The sequence below is a fragment of the Pantherophis guttatus genome, chromosome 16 (assembly GCF_059756535.1).
Source record: "Pantherophis guttatus breed Tessera chromosome 16, ASM5975653v1, whole genome shotgun sequence".
NCBI lineage: Eukaryota > Metazoa > Chordata > Lepidosauria > Squamata > Colubridae > Pantherophis > Pantherophis guttatus.
Genome location: NC_142078.1, coordinates 5,259,067 through 5,278,937, shown reverse-complemented (window position 1 = coordinate 5,278,937; position 19,871 = coordinate 5,259,067). Strand labels below are relative to the sequence as shown.

Here is a 19,871-nt window from a genome sequence, read left to right as displayed (position 1 = left end):
AACTGGGAAAGGAGGGCGGAGGGCATCTGGGGACATCCGGATCTCTCAAGGAGGTCTGTTTTACCAGCCCTGGTTGAAGTTTCCTTCCTTTCCTTCCTTTCTTCCTTCCTTCCTTTTCTCCTTCCTACCTACCAACCTACTTACTTATCTTCTTTCTTTCTTTCTCTTTCTTTCTTTCTTTCTTTCTCTTTCCTTCCTTCCTCCTATCTACCTACCTATCTTTCTCCTCCCTCCCTCCCTTCCTTCTTTCCTCCCTTCCTTCATTTTCTCCTTCCTTCCTTCCCCCTTCCTTTTCTCCTTCCTTCCCTCCTTCCTTTTCTCCTTCCTTCCTCCCTCCCTCCCTTCCTATCTACCTACTTATCTTCTTTCTCTTTCCTTTCTTTCCTATCTTTCCTTCCTCCTTCCTTCCTTCCTTCCTTTCTTCCTCCCTGCCTCCCTCCCTCCTTATCTTCTTTCTTTCCTTTCCTTTCCTTCCTATCTTTCTTTCATTCCTGCTTCCTTCCTTTTCTCCTTCCTACCTACCTACCTACTTACATACTTATCATCTTTCTTCCTTTTTCTTTCCTTCCTTCCTTCCTTCCTTCCTTCCTTTTCTCCTTCCTTCCTACCCAGTTTCCCCTAAAATAAGACATCCCCTGATAATAAGCCCAATTGGGCTTTTGAGCGCATGGCAATAAGTCCAAGCCCTTATTTCAGGGTTCAGAAAAATATAAGTCAGGGTCTTATTTTCAGGGAAACACGGTACCTACTTACCTACTTACTCTTCTTTCTTTCTTTCTTCTTTCTTTCCTTCCTTCCTATCTTTCTTTTCTTCCTCCTTCCTTTCTTCCTTTTCTCCTTCCTTCCTACCTACCTACTTACATACTTACCTTCTTTCTTTCCTATCTTTCTTTCTTTCTTTTTCTCTTTCTTTCCTTCCTTCCTTCCTACCTACGCTTCCCCTTCCTTCCTTCCTATCTTTCTTTCCTTCCTTCCTCCTTCCCTCCTTTTCCCCTTCCTTCCTACCTACCTACTTACATACTTACCTTCTTTCCTTCCTTCCTCCTACCTACCTTTCTCCTTCCTTCCTTTTCCTTCCTTCTTATCTTTCTTTCCTTCCTCCTTCCTTCCTATCTTTCTCTTTCCTTCCTTCTTACCTATCTTTCTCCTTCCTTCCTAATTTTCTTTCCCTCCTCCTTCCTACCTATCTTTCTCCTTCCTTCCTTTCCTTCCTTCCTTCCTACCTACCTACTTACCTTCCTTCCTTCCTTCCTTCCTCCCTCCCTCCCTCCCTCCCTCCTGTCCTTCCTTCTCAGCTGCTTGGGCAGGGGACTATATGACTTACAAGGTCCCTTCTAACTCTGTTCATCTGTTAAACCTGTGGACATTTAGGGTTTTTTCCCCCTTTTCTTTTACAGGGCATCAGTGTTATTTTTAACGTCGCACTTGGATTGTTAAAAGTGAGTATTACCATTTCCGGGCCAAGTCGTACCATTCCTGCTGGGCTGTTCAGCCACAAGGCAGGCCGAACTGAGACAGCTGGGATTTGAATTCCTTGGGGATTGGAAATCGTTTCAGCCTCAAGTACAAGGAGCTACCAAGAAGGGGGAGGGAGGGTTGGGAAGCATGGGCTTGCTGATATTCCTGGGATCTTCCTCCCGTTGCTCCAGGTCCTTCTTAACCTGTGGGTTGCGGGAAAGACTTGGGAGTCCCAAACCGAATCAGGAAACGGGTTGGGGGAGGCCGAGGTTCTCGCGCACTAAATTGGCTCACAAATTTTGTGCAAGAGTTTTATCCTCTAGACCAGTGACGGCGAACCTTTTCGGCATCGAGTGCCCAAACTGGAACATGTGTGCATGTGTGTGCGCCAGAGCGCCAGGAACCCGAAGACCAGCTAGCCAGCGTGCACATGCCTGGTTTTTGGCTGTTTTTGGCTGTTTTTTGGGGCATTTTCAGGCTGTTTCTTGTGCTGTTTTTGGCTCGCAAAACAGCCTGAAAACGGCTCAAAAAACCGGCCTGAAAACGGTCTGGAAAACAGCCAGAAGATGGCCTGGAAAATGGCTGAAAGGTGGCCTGGAAAATGGGACAAAAAAAGCCATTTTTTGGGCCATTTTTCAGGCCGTTTTTCGGGCCATTTTTGACCTGAAAAACAGCCTGAAACCCGCCCCAAAAAATCGGCCTGAAAACAGCCTGGAAAACGGCCAGAAGATGGCCTGGAAAATACCGGATGGTGGCCTGGAAAATGGCCCCAAAATGGCCTGCTTTTTGGGCATTTTTCAGGCCATTTTCAGGTGCTCCTGTGCCCGCGAAGACCAGTTGGCCAGAGCACATGTGCACGCCGGAAACCAGGAGAGCAGCTGGCGATGGTGCACGTGCCCACAGAGAGGGATCTGTGTGCCACCTCTGGCACCCGTGCCATAGGTTCGCCATCATGGCTCTAGACCAAAGGCCAAGGAAGAAGCCAAAATGTCTCACTTCTTCCCCGTCATTTCTTTATTTTCCCTGCTCTCCTTCTCAACTTACGACAGGTTCATTTAGCAACCAAAGTTACAAAAAAAAAGCGACTGTAAAATGATGATCTTTGCCTTGTTCTGGGTTCGAGGTGGGGGAGCCGAAAGACTTGCCAACCAGTAATTTCTCCTCTCTCTCTCTCTCCCCCCCCCCCCCGCATGTTCCTAGACCACCAGGGAGGACTTGCTGCTGACCGACTTTGAGGGGGCTTTAAAATTCTTCCGAGTGCAGCTCCCCAAGAGGTACCGCTCGGAGGAGAACGCCAAGAAACTGATGGAGCTGGCATGTAGCATGAAGGTAACTCTGGGCGGGACCAGCCGGAAGGGCTGGGGGGAGGTCTCCGTCTCTTCCGAGGAGTTGGCTGAATCTCTCTGCCGTGGGTCAGGTCTGAAAAGCAAACCAAGATGGCCGAGACAAAGGCAGGGACAGCCCCGCTTTGCAAACAGTTTAAAAAAAAAATACGTGTGAATGTGACCAGATGCGAAACTGAGACATGAGGGCGGAGGCCATCTGGGGACACCTGGATTTCTCGAGGTCTCCTTCCTTCCTTCCTTCCTTCCTACCTACTTACCTATCTTCTTTCTTTCTCTTTCCTTCCTTCCTTCCTTTTCTCCTTCCTTCCTACCTACCTACCTCCCTACCTGTCTTCTTTCTTTCTTTCTTTCCTTCATTCCTATCTACCTACCTACCTTTCTCCTTCCTTCCTTTTCTCTTTCCTTCCCACCGACCTACTTACTATTTATCTTTCTTTCTTTTTTCTTTCCTTCTTTCTGTTCCTTCCTTCCTATCTACTTACCTACCTATCTCCTTCCTTCCTTCCTTCCTTTCTTTCTTTTTCTTTCTTCTTTCTACCTACCTACCTACCTACTTACCTATCTTTTTCCTTCCTTCTTCCTCCTTCCTTCCTCCTTCCTATTTACCTATCTTTCTCCTTCCTACCTACCTTTTTCTCCTTCCTTCCTTTCTCCTTCCTTCCTTCTTCCTTACTATCTACCTATCTTTCTCCTTCCTTCCTTCCTTCTTCCTATCTATCTATCTTCCTTCCTTCCTTCCTTCCTATCTTTCTCCTCCCTTCCGTCCTTCCTTCCTTCCTTCCTTCCTATCTATCTATCTATCTATCTATCTATCTATCTATCTATCTATCTATCTATCGGTATCTTTCTCCTCCCTCCCTTCCTCCCTCCCTCCCTCCCTCCCTCCCTTTCTCCTTCCTTCCTTCCTTCCTTCCTTCTTTCCTTCCTTCCTTCCTTCCTTCCTTCCTCCCTCCCTCCCTCCCTCCCTCCCTCCCTCCCTCCCTCCCTCCCTTCCGTTTCATTCTGATGTAATGTTCTTTTTGGTGGCCTGTTTAAAAAAAAAGCCGCTAATGTGATCTTAATTTCCCTCCTGGGGAGCTGCTTGCCTTCCCTTGTGAGGCTCTCCCTCGGCCTTTCTCAACCTTGGCAACGTGAAGATAATGGCTGGGGAATTCTGGGAGTTGAAGTCCACCGGGCTTCAAAGTTCCCACGGTTGAAAAACGCTGGTCCGTCTGTCTATCTGATCTGTCCCTTTTGGCTGCCTGACACTGGAAGAGCAAAATCAGGAATTCCCCTTTCCTTCCTCTTTCCCTTTGTGTGCGCATACACACATTCACACCCACACCCACACATGCTCCCGAGTAGCTCTTCTGCCTCAGGGTCACTAGAGGGAGCACCAGGACGAAGCTTAACAAAATTCACACAACCCCTTTTTTCTGACCCAACTTTGGCATCTCTACAGCCAAGTGGACTGCCCAAGCCGGCAGTCCCTGGTGCTCCTTAACTTTTCAAATCTTCAGCAACTTTAGCAAGCAAAAAGATTTTAGGAGAAGAACCTGCAAAAAGGGGAAGAGAACAGCCAGCATTGTCTAAAAACAGGATTATTGCAACTAAGGCGTGACCAGTGCCATTTTCACCTCACAGTGAAATCTAATAAACAGTTAGATTATTGCAACGCGCTCTACATGGGGCTACCCTTGAAAAGTGTTCGGAGATTACAGTTGGTCCAGAACGCAGCCGCGCGAGCTGTCATGGGTGCACCTAGGTACACCCACATTACACCAATTCTCCGCGAGCTGCACTGGCTCCCTATTGGTCTCCGGGCACAATTCAAGGTGTTGGTTATTACCTTTAAATCCCTACATGGCTCAGGGCCAGGTTATCTTCGAGACAGCCTTCTGCCGCATAGCTCCCAGCAACCGGTAAGATCCCACAGAGTTGGTCTCCTCCGGGTCCCGTCAGCTAAACAATGCCGGCTGGTGGGCACACGGGGGAGGGCCTTCTCTGTGGCTGCCCCAGCTCTCTGGAACCAGTTATCTCCTGAGGTCCGGACCATCCCCACCCTATTGGCCTTCCGGAAAGCGGTGAAGACCTGGCTTTTCCGGCAGGCCTGGGGCCGTTGATCTCGCTTTGCGATCTGACGAGATCTGTCCATGAATGATGTGAATGAGTTTTAATGTTTTTAATTTTTAAGTGTTTTTATAGTGATTTTTTGAGTGTATTGTGAGCCGCCCTGGGTCTTCGGAGAGGGGCGGCATATAAATTGAATGAATGAATGAATGAATGAATGAATGAATGAATGAATGAATGAATATTCTATTCTATTCTATTCTATTCTATTCTATTCTATTCTATTTTATTCTGTAATTCTGTTCTGTTCTGTTCTATTCCGATGTCTTTTCTGTTCTATTCCGATGTCTTTTCTATTCTATTCCGATTTCTATTTCTATTACTTTTCCAATTTCTATTCTATTCTATTCTGTATTCTTCTCCTATTCTATTCCCTATCCTGTCCTGTCCTGTCCTGTCCTATCCTATCCTATCCTATCCTATCCTATCCTATCCTATCCTATCCTATCCTATTCTATTCTATTCTATTCTATTCTATTCTATTCTATTCTATTCTATTCATTATTCTGTTGACGGAGCTCTAATATGTATTTTTTGTTTTTTTTTAAGATTAGCCAAAAGAAGTTGAAGAAATACGAGCGAGAATATCATACGATGCGGGAGCAGCAGGCTCAGCAGGAAGATCCCATCGAAAGGTTCGAGGTGAGGCTCTCCTGCTTCCGACTCACACACCCCCTGTGTGTAGAACTAGACAAAGGGTAGCACAAAGACAGGAAACCGGATCCAGGCTGAGTCTTATCCCCCTCGCAAAATAAACCAATTTCTTGGCAACAAAAAAAAAAGATCAAGATTTTGACCTTGAAACATTTGGCAATTCGCTGGTTATTTCTTCTCCTCTTCTCTTTCTGGCCTTGCATTTTTTTCCTCTTCCTTCCGTGCAAACATGAGTTGGGCCTCACTTAGATGGCCTCTAAAACAGTGGTGGGATCCTCCCGGCTTACCAACCGGGTTTGGTGATTGCAGGCTTCGCTGCGCAGGCATGCGCAGTTTAAACAAATCTTCAATTCTGGGTTTTTTCGGAGAAGTAACACAGCTGATTTTGCGCAATCGGCTCTGCCACACGAATCAGCTGAGGAAATAAAGGTAGGAAAATAGAGTGGGTGGGCCCAGCTGATTGGCGGGGCAAACCGGTTCGCTCCTAGCTGATCATTGGAGCGAACCGGTTCGTTCCCAGCTGATCGTCGGAGCGAACCGGTTCGTTCCCAGCTGATCATCGGAGCGAACCGGTTTGTTCCCAGTTGATCGTCAGAATGAACCGGTTCGTTCCCAGCTGATCGTCAGAGCTACCGGTTCGCTTGAACCGGTCTGAACCCGTAGAATCCCACCACTGCTCTAAAACCTGAACCACCCAGAGCCATTTTTGCAAATTTGGTCTCCCTTCCCACACACCTGGGTTGCCAGGGCTGTTTTCAGCTGCTTTTAAGTGTTTTCATTGATCTCCTTGTGTCATGATGGATGGACCCAACCCTGAGGGACTACTGGCTTGGCAACATCTTAATTTGAGCCAGGAATCTGAATTCATTTACTGTATTTATTATGACTGCTCATTCCAGAAGAATGTGGGTGGCATCGGGTCGGGGTTCACGCCTGCCCCCTTTTGGCATCCTTGCAGAGAGAAAACCGACGCTTGCAGGAAGCCAACATGAGGCTGGAGCAGGAGAACGACGACCTGGCCCACGAGCTGGTGACCAGCAAGATCGCCCTGCGGAAGGACTTGGACAACGTAAGACTTTCTCTCCTCTCCCTCCTGCGTGGTCAGCATTTTTAGTTCAACTTGACTCTGCTTGTTCGGGTAGCAAAATATTCCTGAGCATCTTCCAGCTCATGTGCTTTTATCCAGTCATTTATTTTCCTTTTATTCTGTTGTTCCATTCTCCACTTCTCATCCTCCTTCCTCTTCTCCTTTTTCTCCTTCTCTTCTTCCTCCTTCTGCCTTACCCAAGGTACGTCTCCAGCTGCCTCTGAGACTTGCACACATAAGTGCATGTGATGACCCAGGGCACGGCACCGAGATAACACAAACAGCTGGCAGTTCAAACTGCCCTTTTATTGCTCCAATCTTCCCCAAACACTCCCATGTTTCTGGCAAGTCCCAGAGCAGAGTCCTGCACAAACCTCAAGCAGCCTCTGGCTGCAATTAGTCCAGCCCAGCGCTGTCTGCACCAAGGCTGCACAGCAATAAATCCAAATTTATTTGGTCAATCAAGGACAAATCAAGAAGCAAAAAATCCAGGTAATTAGTCCAGAACGCCAGAAGGAATGCAAAGACTCTTTGGAAAGTTCAAACGTTGTTTGAGCCCCTCCCTACAGAATCTCCTTAAGTTACATTCCCCAGGTGTGCCTTGTGAAGATGGGCGGGGTGCTCTCCTCCCAAGTAGCCTGCTCAGATTGCACTGTTCACACCTTCTCTCCACTCTCCAAGCCCTTGGATCAGGAGGGGGTGGTCCTTGCTCCTCGACTGAGCTCTGTCCCTCATGTTCACCCTGACTCTGTTCCTCCCTGCCTACAATCTGGCCTAAACCTGAAAGTCCCTGGCCGTCCCCATTTTTTTCCAAAGACAACAAAGCCGCCCCCTCAATCTCTTATTGGCTCAGGTTCCAGCTCGTCTTCCCCTACAGATTCAGGCTCCCGACAGGGTGCATGACAGTGCGAAAGGAAAGCTTCCAAGGTGAAGCGTCCTTGGTTGAAAATCCATTTTCTTTGAAAACTTTCCACCAATTTGGCAGGAGGTCCTTGGAATTGGCTCAGCTCTTCCGGGGCCACCTCCTTAAATCCTTGCACTCTCTGTTCTGACCTAGGCTTCCTTAGAAATTAATCAGCACAAACTTAGTCCCGGCAAACCTCTTCAATTCATACGGCTGTAAATTACTTTCATTTACAGTCTGCAAGGGTTGATAAAACAGTCTTTCAGAGGAGTGTTTACAAACACCCACCTTATCTCCCTTGGAACGCTGCCAGAGAACTAATTGCCACACGCAGGGCAAGGCCAAACTTGGCACAGAGTCACAAACAGAACTTTTCCAGAGCTTTTACCGACCAGATGAACTAATTGCTTCCTGCAAAAGCTCATGTCCCGTTCGCTCCTCTTTTATGTCTTATGGGAGGGGCCAATCGTCTCCAAGCCTTACTCCCAAGTCGACCCTGTTTCCTTAATTGTTCCTGTCTCCTGGCAGCTCTGCGCATGCACACACTGGGAACAGGCTCCGGCTGTTCTTCTGCCTCGCTGATGTCAGACTCCGGAGACTCCAGAGGCAGCAAAGAACTCCCAGATGGCCCTGGCCCCATCTCTGCCTCCGACACAGAGCCCTCGTCCGAGCCTTCCCCAGACTCCAGGACTGGCCCACGTTCCTCCCCATCCTCCTCACTGTCCGAATCTGCTGCCAGCTCTGTTGGCCACAACACTCTCTTAGCCAGCCCTGTCTTTGTGGTGTGCCAGGACTGTCAGCGTTCCAGAAAACCCCCCGACTCGGCCTTGGAAGCCATATTAATCCCGAAGCTTCAATGCTGCCAAGGACATGCCATCAGCATGCCCAAAATGGAAGAGGATCAGTCTTCCCACAGAGGCCAAAACTTCCCCAAACAGGAACAAAAAGTCTTGGGAAGGGTTTAGAAGCACTCCTGGCCTGGAAGAGCAGAAAAAAATCATCCTGCTTTATAATTCTGATACATAAGAACTCCAACTGCTACTCTGCTCTTGGCCAAGATTAAGCTTAGTGTCTTTGTCATCCTCATAACGTCCACAGAACACCAGAGCTTTCGGATTTCGGGTCATTGCGACATTATTGTAGCTTGTCTCCTGGGGGCAGAAAAGCTGCAAGAAGACAGGAAGCCTTCCCACAGAGAAATAGGCTGTCGTCTTGCCATCCCGCCAAAATGGTGGGCTAAGAGACACCTTGGCAACTCCGAGACACAGTCTCCTTTCCTTCTCCAAGGATTAACTCTGCTGCTATCGCTACGCTCTTCTTTGTCGTTTAATGACCCCGTAATCCCTTGCAGGGTGGAGTCTTGGGCAACCGAATGGAGCTTTTTACTGGCCGGATGCCCTTCCTGTCGCCAATGCGGAGTTTTGTTCAGCAGATATAATCTCATTGTGCCCAGAGAAAGAAATATCTGCCTCTACCGAGGATCGAACTCGCAGCCTCCTGATCGTGAGGCCAGAGCTCCACCTCTAGGCCACCCCACCCCACTCCTAACGCTACTCTCCGTTATCTTAAAATCTTGCCTTGGATCACAGGGACCACAAAACTCAAGCTTGATTCTTAAAAGTTCCCCTTCCCGGTCTCTTCTTCTTCTTTTTTTTTTTAATTTGATTTATATGCCTCTTGCTCGCTTTTGGATGGAATGTCTGCTTAAGAGCCGAGCAAAGTTTTCCTCTCTCTTCAAATCTGTTAACTCTCGTTCTGGTCATTTGGCCGTCGGTGTTTCCCTTTCCAGGCGGAGGAAAAAGCCGATGCGCTGAACAAGGAGCTCCTGATGACCAAACAGAAGCTGATAGACGCCGAGGATGAAAAGAGAAGGCTGGAGGAGGAATCGGCTCAGGTTGGGACAGGATCGGGCCAGAGGGGAGCAGGGCAGGCAGGAGGTAGGAGGGAATATGGGCAGTTCTGGTTTTAGGCGATCCTTCCTGCAGTTCAGCATGTGATGTCTATGGAGATCCTCAGTCATCCAAGGTCATGGTTATCCTACAGGTGCTTTTTTACAAGAGGAAACTGGACTTTCTTTTTCCTTGAAGACATTTCGCTTCTCATCCAAGAAGCTTCTTCAGTGGGGAATGGAAAGATTTATATTCCTTGCAGACAGCTGGTCATTTGCATCCTTTTAGAGAAGGGGTTCCCAACCTTTTCTGTACCCCTCACCCCTGGAACGCTTCTGACATATTCTCACACCCCTTACGAAAGTAAATAATTATATGCATATAATTATGCATATGCACTATTTTTTTATTTTATTTTATTTTTTTTAATTTGTATACCGCCCTTCTCCAGCAGGCCTCAGGGCGGTGAACAGCCAGAATAAAACAGAACATACAAAATTTAAAAACAGTTTAAAAATAATTAAATATTTTTGGCCGCAATTTAAAACAAACCCAATTAAAATCAATTAAATTTAACCAAAACTGTGGGATCAAGCCAGCCCGGCTAGGTGAAATAAATAAGTTTTCAGGGCCCGACGAAAAGTCCGGAGGTCTGATATTGTACGTATCTCTGGGGGGAGGTTGTTCCAGAGAGCGGGCGCCGCCACAGAGAAGGGTCTCCCCCTGGGGGTCGCCAGCCGACACTGTCTGGCGGACGGCACCCTGAGGAGGCCCTCTCTGTGGGAGCGAACCGGCCGGTGGGAGGCTATTGGTGGCAGAAGGCGGTCCCGTAAATACCCTGACCCTAAGCCATGGAGCGCTTTAAAGGTGGTCACCAACACCTTGAAGCGCACCCGGAAGACCACCGGGAGCCAGTGCAGCTCGTGCAGGAGAGGTGTCACATGGGAGCGTCCCGTCGCTCCCATAATCCCCCGCGCAGCCGCATTCTGGACCAGCTGGAGCCTCCGGGTGCACCCCAGGGGGAGCCCCATGTAGAGAGTATTGCGCTATAATTTTGAAGCTTCTAAATCCAAGTTTTCACACCCCCTGGAATATCATCTCGCACCCCCAGTTGGGAACACCTGTTTTAGTGGGTCGTTGAAGCCACTTGGAGGTTTTTCTGTGTCCTCAGGGTCACCTGAGTGGTGCTTCCGTAGTCTGCAATTTTTGTTTCCTCTGGAAATCCATTCCTACTCCTACACCCATTCCAAGGGTGTCCATCCCAAATTGTATAGCTAAACGTCTGTATAGATTCTCAGTTCTCCAGGTCGTGGTTGTCCCAAAAGTGCTTTTTTCAAGAGGCAACTGGACTTTCTGGTTTTTCTTTGAAGACGTTTCCCTGCTCATCCAAGCAGCTTCCTCGGTTCTGACTGAATGGTGGAGAATGGAAGGATTTATATTCCTTGCAGACAGCTGGTCATTTGCATCCTTTCAGAGAGTCGTTGAGGCCACTTGGAGGTTTATCTGTGTCCTCAGGATCACCTGAGTGGCGCAAATGGGCGTGGAGCCTTCTTGGAACTGATGAAAGGACTGTGTTGTAGACCAGGGGTCTCCAACCTTGTCAACTTTATGACTTGTGGACTTCAACTCCCAGAATTCCATGCGCTGGCTGAGGAATTCTGGGAATTGAAGTCCAAAAGTCATAAAGTTGACAAGGTTGGAGACCCCCTGTTGTAGACTGAAGATAAAGGATGTTGTATAGATGATATGACATCATCTATATAAATCCTTCCATGCCCCATCACCATCCAATCAGAGCTGAAGAAGCTTCTTGGATGAGAAGCAAAACATCTTCAGAGAAAAACAAAGTCCGGTTGTCTCTTATGGGAAAAAAAATCACCTGTGGGTCCAACATCCGATAAGCACCCCTGCTGAGGACAGAAGCACCAAGAATCGGTTGTCTTGTTTTTTTTCCTTCACCATCATCTCTAGTCTGGTCTGGTTCTCTTGTAGTTATTCATCCCCACAACCACATTCTCCCATCCCTGTTAGAAAGAGAGCAGTAGTGTCCCAGAAGGGGCTGTGAGGGTTCCGACAGATGCCCTAATTAATTCATGAGCCTCGAGCCAGATTTCAAAAGAAATCCAGTTATTTATTAGGAGCAACATGTCGGCACTTATCCAAGTGGAGCTAAAGAAATCCAGTTATTTATTAGGAGCAACATGTCGGCACTTATCCAAGTGGAGTCAGCTCTGCCCCACGTAATTTACGGCCCCACTACGACCCTGTTTTCCCCCTCCTCCCTGGATGTGTCATAAATCCTTGCCCCAAGCTCTCCAGGTTGACAGGACTGGCTTCTCTGCTTCCTTCCCTTGTGACTTGTGTCCCCCCCCATCAGAGGGTTTTTTGGGGTTAGAGAGAGGAAAGGGGGATGAGCTCAGAGACCCTGGCGGAGGGATGAATGAACGAGCGGCCTTTCCGTCTTTCTCTTGAAGCTGAAGGAGATGTGCCGGAGGGAACTAGACAAGGCCGAGTCGGAGATTAAGAAGAACAGCTCCATCATCGGGGACTACAAGCAGGTATACAAGAGGGAGCTGCTCCGAAGCGACCCTGGGATCAGGCTCTCTTGGGCCAGATAAAGTTTCACCACCTTGCCTTCTTTTTTTTACACAAAACCCAAAGAGTGGCCACATCGGGGAGTTGTTGTTTCATCTCGAAAAGGGAAGCACCAAGGGGGTTGCCCTCAAAATAACAAAATTGGAAGGCATCTTCCAGTCCAACCCTTTGCTCAAGCAGGAGATCCTATCCCATTCTGGACAAAACGGCTGTCCAATATCTTCTTAAAAGCCTCCGGGGATGGAACATCGCTGATTTAAAAAAAAAAATATCGTGTTTCCCCGAATATAAGACCCTGTCTTATATATATATATTTTTTGCCACCAAAAAAAGCACCAGGTCTTATTTTCGGGAGATGTCATCCACTGACTAACCTCGCTTGCGCCTGTCACCCTCGGCCTCCTTTTCGTTGTCAGAGGCCTTCAGGAACTTCTTCTTCTGCGGCTGTCAAGGCTTTCCACGAAGGCCTCTGCAGCTGATAACAGAGCTCCGGGTCGATCCGGAGCTTTGTTACCAGCTACAGAGGCCTTCGGTTAAGCCTTGCTGGCTGCGGAAGAAATCGGCCGGCGCAGCAGGTATTGAGGTGTGCGAGGCCTGGTTACAACTGTCCAAAGGTAAGTAGGGCAGCTCCACCATCCCCGCATCCTCATCCTAGCTTAATTTTTACCCGTACACTCTGGAGTGGGCGGGATTTTAATTAGGGCTTATTTTGGGGGTAGGGCTTATATTGGGTACACTTGTAAAAAAATCAAGCTAGGACTTACTTTCAGGGTAGGTCGTATTTTCGGGGAAACAGGGTAATAATAAGAAGAACAAGCTTCACCCTCTCTTAGGAAGAGAAACCAGTTATTTGGGCTTCTCGAGATTTAAGACGTAAAGCCCAGACTGTCAGGTTTCGATGTCATCTCAAATAAATTGCAGTCCCAAACAATTAATCTTTGCTGAAATATTCCATTTATTGAGTACGACAGATCTGGCCCCGACTTCGTCGTAGCCGATACTAACCCTCTGACCCCCAAACCCTTCCCTTTCCATTCCCCAATTCTCATCTTCTCATTGGCCATCTTCCAAGTCAGTCTCCCCAGTTCGTGACCTCAGCCCACAGGAATGTTCCCCCCTCCCGTCCCATCTCCTAGGGGATATTATCTACAGAGAAAATAAGTAGGTGAAAAGTCAAGCCTCGTCTTTTTATGGCAGCATCAGAATGCTGACACAGACAGTTTCAGAAGGTTTGGGCCAGCTGAAGAAACGGCAGTGTTGCGGTTGCAAAATTCCCTGCCGCTCGACGGGGCACGAGAGCTTTTGAAGCCCAAGAGAGATTTTGGTGTCAAAGTCCAGCCAGGAAAACTGACCAACCTGGGAATCTGGGCGAAGGATGAGAGGGCCCTACCTGGGCCTGGGAGGCTCTGTTCACCACTCGGGTTTGCCTTGCAGATCTGTTCCCAACTGAGTGAGAGGCTGGAGAAGCAGCAGATAGCCAATAAAGCTGAAATTGAGAAAATCCACGTAAGTAGAGGCACAGAAGAAGGTGGTGGAGGGGTGGGTTGAGCTTAGGATCACCTGGTGGGCAGCGTCCCCGATTCCCTGACTTGGGGGCAGATTCCAGAACATCTTCTGAACTCTTTCCAACATCCTGTTTGTCTGGAAGACCCCCTCGGTCCCTGCTTCGCTAAATTTCAGGTTGCAGAGAGAGAGAGACAGCGTTCTGATCTAGGCTTCCCCCAAGAGCACGAAGCAGACTCCTGGTCCTGACAAAAACCCCTTTTTATTAAGTTACTGTGAATTCCTCTCATTCCCATCCAGCAAAGTCTTTCAAGGGTGAATTTACAGTCACAGACCTTATCTGGCTTGGAGATCTGCCAGGCCGATATCTTCAAAACTTGGCCAGGAGAGTCACGAAGCAATTAAGCGAACTAATTGTCTCCTGCAAACTCCGCTCCCCTTTCGCTCCTCTTTTATTCCCTCTGGGAGGGACCATTCATCGTCCACCTGTGGCTTTACTCCTGAGTCGACCCTTGTTCTTTAGCTGTTCCCTTCATGTGGCAACTCTGCGCATGCACACAGTGGGAACAGGCTCCAGCTGTTCCTCTGCCTCACTGATGTCTGACTCCGAAGGCAGCTGATAACTGGCATACGGCCCTGACCCCCTCTCTGCCTCCGACGCAGAGCCTTGTCAGAGCCTTCCCCAGACTCCAGGACTGGCCCATGTTCCTCCCCAACCTCCTCACTGTCCGAATTTGCTGCCAGCTTTGCTGGCTGCTGGCGGGCCACAAATACCTTAAATTTTCAACGTGCTACCTTTGAGCTCAATAGACCAGTCTTGCAGTTAGTTTGTGTGTCTGGGTGGGTGGGTGGGGGTTTGGCAAGTAAGTCTGAGGCCTTGTCAACTGTTGCCAGCCCCCCCCCCCCCGGGCTGGACACGAAAGCAGCCCGCCCATCCACGAGAGTAGGAGGAGACACACACACATTCACCCCTCACTGTCTGCCGTTCTTGGCCGTAGCAAAAAGTCGACGACTGCGAACACTGCCGGGAGTTTTTCAACAAAGAAGGGCGGTTGAAGGTGGCCAGCGTCGCCCGGGAGGGTTCCGACGAAGACACCGACGAGGAGAAGGAGGTGCTGAAGAACCAGTTACGAGAAATGGAATTGGAACTGGCTCAGACCAAGTTGCAACTGGTGGAGGCCGAATGCAAAATCCAGGTGAGGAAGGCAGCCGGGGGAGGGAGGAGGGGGAGCTAATGCTCGGCCAGAACTTCTGCCCCCACCCCACCCCGGGAATTGTAGACAGGCGAGGGTCACACCTCTCTTTTCCGACAGAATTCCTTAGTTGGGTCTTTGAGAATGAAGACTCGGAGTTTCTCAGAATGGGACACCTAGATTTGAAGTCTTTTCCCCCCTCTGCCATCTTGGGGGACGGGGGGCCCGCAGGAGGACACAAGCTGCTGGAGACCATCTTCGGTCTGGCTTAGCAAATTCCCCCGGGTGCCTGCAATTAAATTTTTACACTCTAAAAAAAACAGAAACCGTTACAAATCCCTTGCCCTCCGGACCTCTTTCAAATTACCCAGAAGACCAACCTCCTAAAGTTTTGCGGATGCTGGAGGTCAGATCTACATGTAGAGAGCGCTTGGCTTTTCTACAAGGCCCCCAGCACACCCACTGCAGCTGCGTCAGTTAGTTAGTTGTTAATTTTGTTGTCACTGCACCTCGTACAACGAAATTAAATGCCGTCTTCAGTGTACATTATAACTATAAAAATAAATCACAAACGCACATCCTTTGCATTCTATACAATCGAATTGAAACCCCTTGATACTGCATTAATATTGTGCTATGCAGTAGAATTCAACATAGTTACTGCTCTGTCAGAGAAGCTGTTTTTCAGCCTATTTGTCCTTTATATTGTCCTGTACCGTCTGCCAGATGGTAATAGTTAAAAAAAAAAAAAAAAAAGACTGAGATGGATCTTTAAGACTGTTTTGAACTTTCCCACCACGTCCTAAGTAGGGACACGGTGGATCAGTGGCTAATACGCTGAGCTTGTCGATCAAAAGGTCGGCAATTTAGCGGTTCGAATCCCTAGTTCCGCGTAACAGGGTGAGCTCCCAGCTTCTGCCAACCTAGCAGTTCGAAAGTACGTAAAAAATGCAAGTAGAAAAATAGGAACTACCTTTGGTGGGAAGGTAACAGAGTTCTGTGCGCCTTTGGCATTTAGTCACGGCGGCCACATGAAACCACAGAGAAGTCTTTGGACAGCGCTGGCTCTTCGGCTTTGAAACGGAGATGAGCACCGCCCCCTAGAGTCGAGAACGACTAGCACGTATGCGCGAGGGGAACCTTTACCTTTTTATACAGTAGAATTCAATATAGTTACCGCCCTGGGATAGAAGCTGTTTTTCGGCCTATTTGTTCTTGTTTTTATGATCCTGTACCGTCTGCCAAATGGTAATAGTTCCAAAAAAAAAAAAAAAGTGCCCAGGATGAGATGGATCTTTAAGAATGTTTTGAACTTTCTTAAGGCAGTGGGAGCCAAGGAAGGGAGAGGGCAACCTCTGGGCAATGACGTTGACCCTCCGGAGCACTGTCCTGTCTGCCACTATACAATTGGCAAACCATACACTCTTTTAAATTACTCAGAAGGCCAACCACCTAATGTTTTGAAGCTATTAAGTCACCTAAAGGATGGGTGACATTAAAAATTACATAAATGAATTCCCTCGCTGAACAGGTGATCTGGAAGTGTCTCCTATCCGAGCAGGAGAGTGTTCAGATTTACGTTGACGGATCTATCTATCTATCTATCTATCTATCTATCTATCTATCTATTTATTTATTTATTTATTTTATTGCATTTCTATACCGCCCTACTCCCGAAGGACTCAGGGCGGTGAACAGCCATGAAATAAAACACATACATATACAAAATTTAAAATTGAATAAAATAAATTAAATAAATTTGACTGAATTAATACCCATAATTTAAAATACCCATATTTTAAAATACAGTAAAAATTTAAAATTTACACTTAAAAGGGAGAAGATTTAGGCGAGGCCAGCTTGATGAAATAAAAGAGTCTTCAGCTCGCGGCGGAAGGTGCGCAGATCCGGAATCCTCCGTATCTCTGGGGGGAGCTCATTCCAGATCGTCGGTGCCCCCACAGAGAAGGCTCTCCCCCTAGGGGCCGACAGCCGACATTGTTTGGCCGACGGCACCTGGAGGAGCCCCTCTCTGTGGGAGCGTACTGGTCGGTGGGAGGCTATTGATGGTAGTAGGCGGTCCCGTAAGTAACCAGGTCCTAAGTCCTAAGATCCCTTTCAGGGCAGGGCAGGCGTTGCCCCATGCCTTTTTTTTTTTTTTTAACGCCATGCTCATCCCATCTTGTTCCCTTGCAGGATCTGGAGCACGACCTGGGACAGGCGCTGAACGAGGTGCAGGCCTCACGCAAAACCTGGTTCAACCGAACGCTGAGCTCTATAAAGACAGTGACCGGCGTCCAAGGGAAAGAGACGTGCTGAAGAAGCTGGACAGCGTCCTCGGTGGGGGTGGGGGCTGCTCCCAGGGCCTCCCCTGAGAGACCTTCTGCCTTCCAGAGCTTGTCTTGGCTGCCTGCCTGCAGGAGAAAGGACCAGATGTATATAGGACTCCCGAAACACATCGCGGTGCAGCAGAATTTTTTCCCCCCACAGGCCGGAGACCCAAGCCGGACACGCTGCTTGTAATGAAATGAGGGATCTTCAAACTACTGATTATTTAACCAGGGGGGGTGTAGCTGTAGACGGATGCTTTTTCCCCCCTCTTTTTCCCAGAGAAGGAACAACGATCCGCTCCATTCCGCAGGCGCTTAGGTACGAAGAATCGACCGCCGTCTTCTAACTTAACCCAGTTTACAAACGAGTGCTTTTTTTGGTTTTTTTTTTTTTTTTTTTTTTACAGTGACAGCTTTTTAAAAAGATTCCACTCGAGAGGAACAAAAGGAAAACCAAAACCGCCGCCACTCAAAACCGCCGCGGCTCTTTTTAACTAAAAAAAAAAAAAAAAAAAGTTCCAACTCTTCTTGCTAGAGAGCGAACGAAAGGTTTCCCCACTCCATCCAAGTAGGGGCTTGCATGGTTTAACTCTTGGAAACGGGACTCACACGCCCCGCTCCCCAATGTTTGTGTGTGTGTTTCCCGTTCCCCCCCCGGTCTCTTTCTCTCTGTCTGTCTGTCCAGCGCTTCGTTCTCCGTCATGAAATAACTTCTATGCAACTCAGCGGGTGTGGAGGCTTCTTAAGGCAACTCCTTCCCCCCCCCCACTTCCCGGGGGGGGGAACCTCCTGCTCCCGAACGAAAGCTGAGATTTCAACAACACCGTTTCATCAGGGTCCGTTTTATACACACGCACACACGGGCGGCTCGTGTTTGTGAGCTTGCAACCCACCTACCCCCTCCTCGGGCCTTGCTCTGGGGCTCCACTTCGCTCCCGTGGAAGTCGGGGAAAGGGTGGAAGTCGCCTCCCCCTTTGCCGGTTCGGATTTGGGCCCCCCCAGTGCCTCCGCTCTGAAACGGCCGCTTGGCTCTCGACACGAGAATCGTTGGCTTCCATTTTGCTTTTATCTCCGTTTTTTTGGTGAGTTTTCCGCCTGCAGAAAGCAGGTGGGAGATACACAAACGGCTCCGGGAAAAAGAGGGAGCTTCGTTTTTTGACCACTGTTGCTGCTGCTGCTAAACTCACCTTCAGCCCTGACTCGTTGAGGGTCAGCCCCTACCCCCAGCCCCCCGTTCCCCTTCCCGGTGAACACTCCTTAGTTTTTGTAACTACACTAGTAGGTGATAACGCTACTTAAGATTTCCGAGGGCTTAGAGCAGGGGTTCTCCATTCTTTGGCAACTTTTTAAAAGACTTGTGGACTTCAAGTCCCAGAATTCTTGGCTGAGGAATTCTGGGAGTTGAAGTCCACAAGTCTTAAAAAGTTGCCAAGGGTAGAGTAGCCAAACTTCCTCACACAAAGAAAAGCTGAAGAACGAAATGGTGTTTTGTTTTTTTTCCTTTTTTGGGGGGGGGGCACCTTTTAATTTAAACTGATTTATCCTATGCTGAGATAGCTTTTTTTTTTGGTTTAAATCAGCAGATGAACTTAACCGTGTGCAGTGTGTGTGAGCGTAGGCCGGTAACCCCTCAGAGGCACTGTTTGTATATAAAGATAATTTTTATTTCCGAGTTCTTTCTTTTCTTTTTCTCCTCCTCGACCAGACTTTAACGCTAGCTGACGCAAACTGAGATATAAGAGGTGAAGCCAATCCCCGATTTCATTCACGATTTCTCTCTCCTTAAACTGTATACATGAATATCTTTCTTGTTTAATAATAACGAGGAAAAAAAACACAAAAAACCTTACAATATTACTGTAACTCCATTGATAATAAAACAAAACAAAAAAAGTGTGGACCTTGTGGTAGAATAGTTGCCATGTGTAGCATTTTGGATTGATCTATAAACTTAGTAAAACGGTATTGTTACCTCTGGTGGTCTTTATTTCGCTCAATCAGCCTTCCCCTGCCCCTAGCAAGGCAGGAGGCAGCCTTGCCTTGAGTTAGAGGGAGGGTCTCTTACTGGCCTGCACTCACGGGGGTAACGATGGCAGCTCTCCGGATGTTGGGGAGCACCAGGGGTGGGATTCAGCCGGTTCGGACAAACCGGTAGCTCCGAAAATCTGCTGAGAGTGAACCGGTAGCTCCGACAATCCTCTGAGAGTGAATCGGTAGTTCCAACAATCAGCTGAGAGCCGGTAGTTCCAACAATCAGCTGAGAGCGAACTGGTAGCTCCGACAATCAGCTGAAGAGCGAATCGGTTTGCTCCGACAATCAGCTGGGGCCACCCACCCTTCCCTGCGTTATACCGACCTATATTTCCTTTGTTTGAAGCCCAGCTGATAGGCGCGGCAGAGCGGATTGTCGTGCCTCAGCTGTTTTACTCACCAGGGCTGCAGGAGAAGGTAAGTTTTAGAGCTGTTTTCAAATGCACCCTGTGCGCAAAGCACGCGTTCAGTGAACCGGTTGTTACACCGGTTGAATCCCACCACTGGGGAGCACGCACCCCGCTGCAGATGCTGGAGGTCAGATCTACATACCGAGAGGGTGCCTGTGCGCTTGACTTTTCCACAAGGCTGCCAGCACACCCACCGTAGATGCGTCAGTTAGTTAGTTTACTTTATTGTTATTGCACCTTGTACAATGGAATTAAATGCCATCTTCAGTGCACATTATAACTATAAAAGTAAAACACAAACGCACATCCTTCGCATTCTATACAATTGAATGGAAAACCCCTGATACTGCATTAATATTGCG

General features: G+C 48.3%; 1 protein-coding gene across 2 annotated transcripts in view; it reads left to right on the top strand.

The window, feature by feature from the left end:
* Positions 1-19,039, top strand: part of RABGAP1 (RAB GTPase activating protein 1) — a 101,322-nt gene extending 82,283 nt beyond the window's left edge. The window contains exons 18-26 of one of the 2 annotated variants that reach the window (XM_087879489.1): positions 1,398-1,439; positions 2,659-2,787; positions 5,463-5,555; positions 6,526-6,636; positions 9,348-9,452; positions 11,922-12,005; positions 13,477-13,548; positions 14,544-14,741; positions 16,935-19,039. In XM_087879489.1, coding sequence (XP_087735615.1) covers positions 1,398-1,439; positions 2,659-2,787; positions 5,463-5,555; positions 6,526-6,636; positions 9,348-9,452; positions 11,922-12,005; positions 13,477-13,548; positions 14,544-14,741; positions 16,935-17,057 — 957 coding nt within the window. In that variant the 3' untranslated portion in view covers positions 17,058-19,039. Of the gene's footprint in view, positions 1-1,397; positions 1,440-2,658; positions 2,788-5,462; positions 5,556-6,525; positions 6,637-9,347; positions 11,021-11,142; positions 12,006-13,476; positions 13,549-14,543; positions 14,742-16,934 lie in introns of those variants that run through there. The other variant, XR_015730094.1, reaches the window with a different exon arrangement.
* Positions 19,040-19,871: the final 832 nt, after the last annotated feature.